Below are 10,960 nucleotides of genomic sequence, written 5' to 3'. Positions count from 1 at the left end.
CAATGGAATATTATGCAGCCATCAAAAGGAATGAGATCTTGCCATTTACAACGACGTGGATGGAACTGGAGGGTATTATGTTGAGCGAAATAAGTCAAACAGAGAAAGACATGTATCATATGACCTCACTGATATGAGGAATTCTTAATCTCAGGAAACAAACTGAGGGTTGCTGGAGTGGGGGGTGGGGTGGGAGGGATGGGGTGACTGGGTGATAGACACTGGGGAGGGTATGTGCTCTGGTAAGCGCTGTGAATTGTGCAAGACTGTTGAATCTCAGATCTGTACCTCTGAAACAAATAATGCAATATATGTTAAGAAAAAAAAAAGAAGAAGAAGGTAGCGGGAGGGGAAGAATGAAGCAGGGGAAATCGGAGGGGTAGACGAACCATGAGAGACGATGGACTCTGAAAAACAAACAGGGTTCTAGAGGGGAGGGGGGTGCGAAGATGGGTTAGCCTGGTGGTGGGTATTGAGGAGGGCACATTCTGCATGGAGCACTGGGTGTTATGCACAAACAATGAATCATGGAACACTTCATCTAAAACTAATGATGTAATGTATGGGGATTAACATAAGAATAAAAAAAATTAAAAAAAAAATTCCTCATATCAGTGAGGTCATATGATACATGTCTTTCTCTGTTTGACTTATTTCGCTCAGCATAATACCCTCCAGTTCCATCCACGTTGTTGCACATGGCAAGATCTCATTCCTTTTGATGGCTGCATAATATTCCATTGTATATATATACCACCTCTTCTTAATCCATTCATCTGTCGATGGACATCTTGGCTCTTTCCACAGTTTGGCTATTGTGGACATTGCTGCTATAAACATCGGGGTGCATGTACCCTTTAGGATCCCTACTTTTGTATCTTTGGGGTAAATACCCAGTAGTGCAATTGCTGGATTGTATGGCAGCTCTATTTTCAACTTTTTGAGGAACCTCCATACTGTTTTCCAGAGTGGCTGCACCAGCTTGCATTCTCACCAACAGTGTAGGAGGGTTCCCCTTTCTCCGCATCCCCGCCAACATCTGTCGTTTCCTGACTTGTTAATTTTAGCCATTCTGACTGGTGTGAGGTGATATCTCATTGAGGTTTTGATTTGGATTTCCCTGATGCGGAGCGATATTGAGCACTTTTTCATATGTCTGTTGGCCATTTGGATGTCTTCTTTGGAAAAATGTCTGTTCATGTTTTCTGCCCATTTCTTGATTGGGTTCTTTGTTCTTTGGGTGTTGAGTTTGATGAGTTCTTTATAGATTTTGGATACTAGCCCTTTATCTGACATTTATAGGTCAACATATAAATCATTTCTATGAGAAATTAACATATATGTGGCGATTGTGTGTGTATAAAAAAAAGCCTACAATAATACAAATCAAAATGTTAACAAGTGAATCTATTTGGCTGGTGGGATATAAGCACTACAAAGTCAGAGGTTTCCGTTTGTCCTCTGCTGTAATTCTGAAACACAGAGCAGTGCCTGGCACAAGGAAAACATAAAATAAAGAATGTTATTGTTATTTTTGCTTATTTATATTTTGTCACTGATCTGCAATGGAAATATTATTTGCATAACACATTTTTTTTAAATGTTGCTTTTAAAAAGAACATTGGGGGCGCCTGGGTGTCTTAGTCAGTTACGTGGCTGCCTCTGGCCCAGATAATGAATTCAGGGTCCTGGGATCGAGCCCCGCGTCGGGCTCCCTGCTCAGCAGAGTCTGCTTCTCCCTCTCCTTCTGTGCGTGCTCTCTCTTTCTCGCTAACAAATAAATAAAATCTTAAAAAAAAAAAAAAATAATTCAAAGGCAAAACAGAATGTTTTACAAATAGAAATGGCCATAATGCCGCCTACCTCACAGGGTAGTAAGGTTTAAATAATAATTTATGTAAATATGCTTTGTAAACTCTAAAACACTGCATGAATGTCAACAATTAGTTATTTTGTTAAGACCCTACATTCCAAGTGAAATCAGTCTCATGTATGCTTTGGCTGGCAGCCCTCACCTCATCCACGTCACTTCTCCTATCTTGTCCTCTGAAAACACTTAGAAATGTGCGTGGTGGCTTCAGAAGCCCAAAGCTGGGACAACAGAGCACGAATTGCGAACTTGGGGGCACCTCCATCAGGAGGAAGAGCAGGTCACCAATAAAATGGATCCTGCAGAAACGTATTTATTGACATCCACTCCTAACCTCTATTAAAAAAAATCACCTCTACGTAACATAAGTAAAACAATCCCAAATACAGTTTATTATAACAATATCTACTACGTCAAATACTCAATTATGCTGATAATTTTCTGACAAGTTCTTATCTTTTTCAATTTTTTAAATTCATTCCACTTGAATTTACTCAGCTTTTCACTCTGAGTCGCTTGTTTCTCAAGATTCGATCAGTCGAAGCCATCTATCACATTTTATCTTTCAGTTGCTAAATTTTATGGATGGCTTTCATCCTTGGAAGGCACACCCGCTTTCAGGCCTCACTATGGTTTCAAACGAAGCATGCATATATTTTACAAAACATGGATGTAATTCCTTCTTACGTTTTAATGTTAGTGGTTTCTAATATATATATATATATATATATATATATATTTATGCACTAGTCATTACTTCATAAATCAGAAGCTGAAGCACATTTTCTCTCCCGAAAACAAATGTAGGAACTGTTTTTCAAAGCTTTATTTTTCCTACTTTCACAGAGAGATCACAGAAGTAGGGTACAAAGAAGCACTCTAAATTAATAACAGCTAAAATAAGTATTTAAAAAATATGAAATGTTTTTTGAATCCTTTTATAAATGCAGACAGAAATTTTTTTTCTCCCACAGAACTCTGTTAGAAGCTGAAAACTTTTATCCATACCAACCACATATATGCATTCTTTAAGTTGGATACCAGCTCCCTAAGAAAACAGCAAGCTCTGGCTTTTCACCAGCAACTATTTCTTTATCTACCTGCTATTCAAAACTCACTTAAAGGTTTGTTGCCCAGTGCTCTTCACTCTGCTTACACTAATTAAAGGCCCTAGTGAAAATGTTCTCACCTTCCTTTATTTTATGTGACTGCTTAATAATACTCGAACTAAAATCCTTCCAACAAAATTGAGAAAATATTGTAATTTGGGAAGCTTACCGTTACCATAAGAACAGTGGAATTCAACAATGACGGTGACCATTGAGATGTTTAAGCACTGTGATGTTTCCAAAGGAAACTGGAGCCCAGGGTGAGTGGAAGGAGGCGATATGAGGAATACGAGAAAATGAAGAAATTAAGGGCCCATGTTACCCACAGCACTGAAGAAGCCTGCGGGGGATGAGCGACTGTGGAAGAGGACGTGGAGTGTTCCAAAGGAAGAAGCGGAGGGCTGAGTGAGTGAGTGCAGAACAGGGCTAGGAAGCCGACCTAAGAAGGGAATGCTAACAGACAGAGGCAGACAATGCGATTTGTCGGTTCCAGAAAGAATCCCATCACGTCGCCTGGTTCTTCTCAGTAGTCTGAGATGCACAGACCCTAAATCACCCTTGTAACCAATATACTTCCTACAGATGATAAAACAAAGCAGTCAAACGCATTTAGACTTTTAAAATTTCTAACACCTTAGCTTATGTTCAGTTTCTGGAAATTTCTGCTGAAATGTAAATCATTCCATTTTTTTCTCTCTAGATATTTTCTCTCTAGATATTTCCTGTCATCTAGTGACAGGCCTTTTTTTCCATGATAAGATCTTGAACTACCTTTTTTTAGGGCGGGGGATGGGAGAGGGATGGCAGCTCAAACTCAAGGCAACTCTATTATTTTTTATAATGTTTGGGGACTTCTAAACCATTTGGTGCTTATTAGTTAGTTGTTGCTATTTTTCTAAATGTCTACACTTCTATTTTAAATTTTTATTTAAATCTATATAATTTAAGCAGGAGACAGCAGCTAGTATCTCAAGGATAAGTACAGCTCTTCACCTGAAAAAAGGGGCCTGAAAACTAGAATGTGTTCCTCGCTTAATCTCATGACCTAGATTTATAACTAAATAAAAGTAATAATTTAAAAAATATTTTGAGAAATAGACCCAAAATAGCAACACAAATCCATTTTGCTTATATTGCTTTCTATTCAAAATTTCATTAAAAACATGTTCATTGTGAAACCAGGATTCTTCTCTTAGCCAAGCAACAAGGGAGGGGAGCAGAAGGAAGAACAGCTTGGAAGAGCTGCCCCGTGGTTTACAAGAGAGGACGGGATGGGACGGTACGTTTGGAGTGTGGCAGGATTAGTCGGACCTCCCTAAAAGACTGTTTGGACATTAAAAATAGTAACAAAAAATAAACCTTATTTGAAATAGATCGATCCCTCCCCAAACAGCTGATTACACATTGTGAAAGCATAATGATTTGAGGCATCATCAAATTAAAATTCCCATATTTTACAGAATGCCAACTTATATATCCACTTGACCACGCTGTTTTCCTACTTGTAAGTTGAATTCCTGTTTTAAAACTGGGCCAACTCCTCGTGGGTGTTCTGGTGATGAAAACGGCTTTCCTTAAGTTTTAGCCAAGACTTTTTCACTCTGGTATCTGACGAAAAAGGATGCGTGGGGGCACACACCATGATGACCAGGCAGGGGTAGGAGGAGAACTAATTTTTAGACAACTATTTTGATGTTTAAAATAAAAGGGGGACAAAACGATGCATTAAAAATAATATGCTAATTAATTTTTTAATATATTCTGTGATTCCACACACACCAAGTTTACTGAATACTGAATTACTGATTTTTTTAAAAAGCTGGATATGCTTGTTTAGAATATATTATTGGGGCACCTGGGTGGCGCAGTCAGTTAAGCGTCTGACTCTTGGCTTTGGCTCAGGTCGTGATCTCAGGGTCGTGAGACTGAGCCCCACATCGGGCTCCACACTCAGTGCAGAGTCGGCTTGGGATTCTCTCTCTCCTTCTGCCCGTCCCCCCCGTGAAATAAATAAATAAATCTTAAAACAAATACATTGTTGTATATGTAAACACATGCAAACAAATCAAACCAAAGAAAGAAGAACACAGAAAATGATAAGCTCAGGGAAATGTGCATGAACCGTATGAGAGCAGAAAGTCTGACGGCTCTGAAACGCTTCTAACCCTGACTCCTGGTCAGTTGAAGCAGATACATGACCGCTCTCTCACCCGAAAACCATTCATCTCAAGAGATGAGACAGATCAGCTCTGCTACCCAGAGACCTCTACAGGAGACGCAGTGTCCCAAGTTCCTGGAACTTCTCCATCTGTATATGTGGTTTGGTAAGTCTTTTTTAAAAAAATGTGACAAATACCACAGTCTAGGAAAAAGGAGTAATACCACGATTGAGCTGAAAAGTGACCCACTCACCTGATTGATGGAGTTGGCGGCACAGGATGCAAGGCCTGTGCCCAGAGAAGTAAGCAGAAAGCAGGGCCAGTCAAAAGGTCCTGGGGCCAGTGCAAATCCGGCCGAAGTGGTGCTGACGACCAGAGCTGCAAGACAGAAGGAGAGCAGACATCTCATCACTGAAGCGCAGTCCGGACCATAAACGCCAAAACCCAGCCCTCTTCCATACAGACCAATCCATTTCATTGGCGACGCAAACTGCAGGCTAACCCTCTCTCACTAAAAAAATTAAAAAATTCTTTTCTGATTATCAAAATTCTATGTGTTCATTATAGAGAAATGCTAATTTTCCTTTAACGCCACTATACTCAAGAGGACCAAAAAAAAAAAAAAAAAAATCGATGTTCCAGATCCAAGCATTCACTTATTCATTCACAAACACTTACTGAATACCTAATTAGTGATGGGTACTGTGCTGATCAGGCAGTATATGGGATAAAGGTCTGTAAGGGCTCCTTCCTGCTCTCAGGAACTCTACTTGACAGGGAGCTGAGAGTCATACATCAATAATTCTAACACGGGGCAGCATATAATAAGTGTCCCAATTCTATGACAAGCTTCGGACCACCTGAGCAGAGGCTCACCTGTAAAGGATGATGATTCTGGGGTCCAGATAACGGTTAGAGGATGACCAGAAGGAGATGATAATCCTACAGCCACCAATGGGAACAGAGGGATAGAAGCAAAACCATGTAATTCAAGCATCTGCTAAGGCTGGTCCTTCCTTTAGGCCCTGGTCCTTCTTTGCTGGGGGTTTATAGAAGCTGACAGGTCAACACTGATACGGGGCTGTAGAAATTCACTGCAAAAGGATCACCAGTGGTAGGCTGATCGGAGAAGACTTTAAGAAGATGGCATTTAAGCTGGACCTTCAGGAGGGGAGGTAAGAAAAGGAGGAGAATGGTAGGGTGGGCGACATCACAGGTGGTTGGAGAGTTCCAAGAACAGGCACAGGGGCAAGAAAGACCAATGTCAGGAGTCTAAAGTAACCGGACTCCATCTGCCAGGATTTCAAACCAAACACGTAGGAAGCACTACTGAGTCTCTCGTCTCTTGCCCTGCTCGACATCCCATCGACTGCAGAGTACTGTGTTTCAAACCCCCCTCTAATGCCACCATCAAGCCCACTGACTCACAACCAGGGATGGTTCTGCCCCCTGGGGACATTGGGCAATGTCTGGAGACATATTTGGCTGTCATGCTGGAGGTGGGCAGACGCTGGCCAGGGATGCCTCTAAACATCCTCCGGCACGCAGGACAGCCCCCACAACAAAGAATTTTCTGGCCCAGAATGTCAGGAGTGCTGAGGCTGAGAAACATGTCATCTAGTCCAAGCTATTATCTTGTCTGGACAATGGCAAGAGCCTGTCCCCTAAGTGACCTCCTTGCTTCCACCTTGCCTCTCTCCCAAATGATATTTTATTTTTCTTTATTTATTTATTAGATTTTTATTTATTTGACACAGAGAGAGAGAGCACGCTCACAAGCAGGAGGAGGGGCAGAGGGAGAAGCAGACTCGCTGCTGAGCAGGGAGCCTGATGTGGGGCTTGATTCCAGGACCCCAAGATCATGACCTGAGCTGAAGGCCGACGCTTAACGGACTAAGCCACCCAGGTGTCCACCAAATGATATTTTAAAAATATAAGGCGATCATATCAGTCTGCTTCAGAAGTCCCTTGACACTACACCTGGACTAAAAGGCAAACTCCTTCCTCTGCCGTGTGGATGTGTCTCATGCCTCTCTCTAGCCCACTCACTGTTCTCCATCGGGAGGGCCTTCTGCTCTCTAAGCAGGCCAGGCTTCTTGCCTGTGGGTTCCTGCTCCCTTCCATATTCCTTCAGATCTCGTCTCAAATAGGACTTCTTCGTTTGTTTTTTTTTTTAATTTTTTTTTTAAAGATTTTTATTTATTTGACAGAGAGAGAGAGGGCGAGAGTAGGAACACAAGCAGGGGGAGTGGCAGAGGGAGAAGCAGGCTTCCCGTGGAGCAGGGAGGCTGATGTGGGACTCGATCCCAGGACCCTGGGACCATGACCTGAGCCGAAGGCAGACTCTTAACGACTGAGCCACCCAGGCGCCCTGTTTTTTTATTTTGAGAGAGAGAAAGAGAGCACATGAGTGGGGGTGGGGCGGGAAGGGGAGGGGCAGAGGGAGAAGGAGAATCCCAAGCAGGCTCCAGGATCAGCACCAAGCCTGATGCGGGGCTCAATCTCACGACCCTGAGATCATGACCTGAGCCAAAATCAAGAGTTGGCGCTTAACCGACTGAGCCACCCAGGCGCCCCTCAAATATGACGTCTTAGAGAGGCCCTCCCCAGGCACTCCTTCGGGCAGGAGCTGACGTGGTTCACCACTAGACTTTCAGGTCAATGGCTATGCCAGGTCCGGAGGAAGGGACAGGGGAGGAAGAGTGGTGGCTGCCAGATGGCAGGGTCTCAACCTGAGTAGTTTGCAAGTTGTCTGGTTGGCAGAGAGAGTCACTGACAGCCCAATGCAAGGATGTGACCTGTCACTGGAAGGTTAGCCTGGAAGCAGTGGGCACTGTGATTTACTACAGGCAGAGGGTTTTTCAGAGAAACAATTGGAGAGGCTCTACTGTTAATCCACTCTAAGGGTAGTAAAAGCAGGATTCAAATAGATATAAGGGCTATTGTGATTGGTCACTTGTTAGGACTTGGTAATTGCGAGAAGGAGAAAGACAAAACAAAATAACAACAAAAGAGGATAAAAGGTAAAGTGCTGCACCACAGGGTGACTTGGAGAAGCATTATAACAGTAACAGAAAGAAGTCCATCCCGGGAAAGGTGATCGAGCTGGCTGGTCTTTAGAAAATGTGCTGCTTTTGAAGAACCACAGGATATCCATGTAAAAATGTACAGAAAGTGACAGAAGATGAAACTGGAGCTCAGGAAAGAGCCTGGGGAGGCAGGAGGGAGGCACGAGGCTCTTGAGTCACTTGCCCAGAGACCATGGCTGAGCCCGAGGGAATGGACGAGATAATCAATGAAGTACGGTGGCAAGAAGTGTATAAAAAACGTCAGAACTTCGGGGCGCCTGAGTGGCTCGGTTCGGTAAGTGTCCGACTCTTATTTCGGCTCAGGTCATGATCTCAGGGTTGTGAGATTGAGCCCAGCCTCGGGCTCCGTGCTCAGTGGGGAGTCGGCTTGCGTTTCTTTCCTTCTGCCCTCTCCCTGCTCGTGCTCACTCTCTCTAATACATAAATAAAATCTTTTTAAAAAATGTCAGAACTTCACAGATGGGGGAAAAGGAAACCGTGTCACACCCAGACAAAGAACATCACGAGACAAGAACCAGGAGGATGAGGTGCGGTGATGGGACCCCAGGAAGCAGGACGAGAGGCACCACCACTGACAGCAACAAGAAATGATCGGGAAACTGACCGCTCCTCCCAATGATCACGAATTGGTTGGCACGCCCTTCAATCTAGTTTTATCAGCAGCATATAGAAGCTCTTTCCTGTTTTACCATATGGACAAGCCCCTAATGTCTAGACTGGACACAGGTTTCTTGGCATTTCTGTGTTTCTTTGATTGGGCTCAATGACAATGTGCAAAGGTGACTTGAGTACATGTGTGTAGATGGTCACCTGAAACCAGAATATGTCCTTTGGCCAAAAAGTCCCTCCTTTAACAATGTCGTCCCCAAATGTGGTGTGCGTCCACATGTCCTGGGAGGACAAGTACAGGAATGGGCACGCAGTTTTGGATAAAAGGTTACAAAAAGGCAAGCAGCAGATTAGGACCTGAAGGCAAACAGGAGAAAAGAGGCTGGCCTGGGCCAGGAAGCATGCACGGCTCCCCCCTCCTGTCCTTGGCTCCGGGGGTGCAGCGTGCTCTGGCCCACGTCCGGTACCACGAGTGGGAGCACAGCAGTCTCACCTAAGTCCAGACCAGCGAACAGCCACACGGAGACTTACACCCAGAAGAAAATGCCACGTGACTCCAGGCTCGCCCACAGCCCTTGCAGGTTCAAGTAAGAGGACATTCTACCCACGCACGACAGGGAAAGAACGGCCCCTCACTTCACAGTCCACTGAGCCATACCTGCACTTATATAATGACTCCTAAGGAAGGCACCTGTTTTAGAGCAAACAAAACTCCTTTTAAGAATACTCAAAACAGCTCCCTTCTGTGAGGAGGCTTTTTCATTCTTTACAGATACACGCCATCAATCACCAAGCCTTGTGGATAGGCCGGTGTCCCAGAACGAGTCATCTTGCTTTGCACAACTCAAGAGCTCTCCAGAAAGGTCGGGCGACTCCTCACTTATCGCCGTGTGTGGTGACAAGCCAGGACTGGAAAAAAAAGGCTGGTAACACCCAGGTTACTTCTCAACTCAACCACTCAGGAAGACAGGTTGATGGTGTGTCACTGGGAGAATTGGAAGGAAAAGAGACAGGAGGGCTTTCCCTCTCAAAATGAACTAAGTAAATTGCTCCCACCCATGGAGTCAATCGGTTGAAATAATTTTTTTTTTTTTAAGATTTATTTATTTGAGAGAGATAGAGTGAGAGGGAGAGTGCAGCAGGGAAGGGCAAGGCAGAGGGAGAGAGAGCATCCCAAGCAGATAGCCAGCTGAGCGTGGAGCCCGACACGGGGCTTGATCGCACAACCTGAGATCACAACTTGAGCCGAAATCAAGAGTTAGATGCTTCACCAACCGAGCCACCCAGGGCCCCTAAAATAATGCTTGACTCTATGGTAAAGCCTTGAACCTTAAACCAAAAGTAGACTATTTGTAAACAACTATGGGAGTTAAAAGAGCACAGAAAATGCATAATTATTTTCTCAATATAGAATTAGTAAAATCCAGAGTCACCAAAGTAACTTTAGCTATCTCTCAGTATCCATATCAACATTTTGTATTGTGTTTTATAAACAATTAAAAAGAAAGAGCAATTTCCACCGTAGTGGAAGAGACAGCACAATAATCACTGAACTGTCAAGATAAAAATGCTGCAAGAAGAAAATTCACTTCGTTTAAACCCAGAAAGGGTGTGTAGCTACATGAAAATAAAACTGTTAATTCAGGGGAGAAAGTATCTTGTTTTTTTTTTTACTTGCCCCGGAGTTTGACTGAGTGATGAACGATACAAAAAGCACATCAAATTTTGACTAACGGGTCAACTCATAAGTTGAGAAGAGACAGAAAGTGATTTGCAAAAAACTGATAAAGGGAAAGGACTATGTTTTAGTAAGACCTAACAATGAGTCAGTTTGCAAAATGGAAACACTGCCTAATTTAAAACTGTACAAATTGTAATGTACATTAAAAACTGATCAGGACTATTATTATAATTATCATTGAGGAGGAAATCTGCATTTTGTAACACATTTAAACACTGAACTCTAACAAAGAATGTATTTATACTTACTTCATCAAGGCAATTAATTTAAAGAAAGAGGAAGGCAGAAAGGATTGATAAACTGTACAAGTAAAATTGACCAAAGCAATATTCTCATACAGCACTGCTAACAACTGTAATTAAACTTTTCATTGATTTCCTGGG

The 10,960-nt window shown here is 43.0% G+C and overlaps 1 protein-coding gene across 1 annotated transcript in view; it reads right to left on the bottom strand.

Annotated features, from left to right (window-relative positions):
* LOC110584592 (protoheme IX farnesyltransferase, mitochondrial) overlaps nt 1-10,960 on the bottom strand; it is a 134,516-nt gene that overhangs the window by 96,857 nt on the left and 26,699 nt on the right. The window contains exon 4 of the mRNA XM_021694697.1: nt 5,392-5,516. Coding sequence (XP_021550372.1) covers nt 5,392-5,516 — 125 coding nt within the window. The remainder of the gene's footprint in view (nt 1-5,391; nt 5,517-10,960) is intronic.

This window comes from Neomonachus schauinslandi, chromosome 15 (assembly GCF_002201575.2).
Source record: "Neomonachus schauinslandi chromosome 15, ASM220157v2, whole genome shotgun sequence".
NCBI lineage: Eukaryota > Metazoa > Chordata > Mammalia > Carnivora > Phocidae > Neomonachus > Neomonachus schauinslandi.
This window is presented reverse-complemented; position numbering and strand designations above follow the sequence as displayed.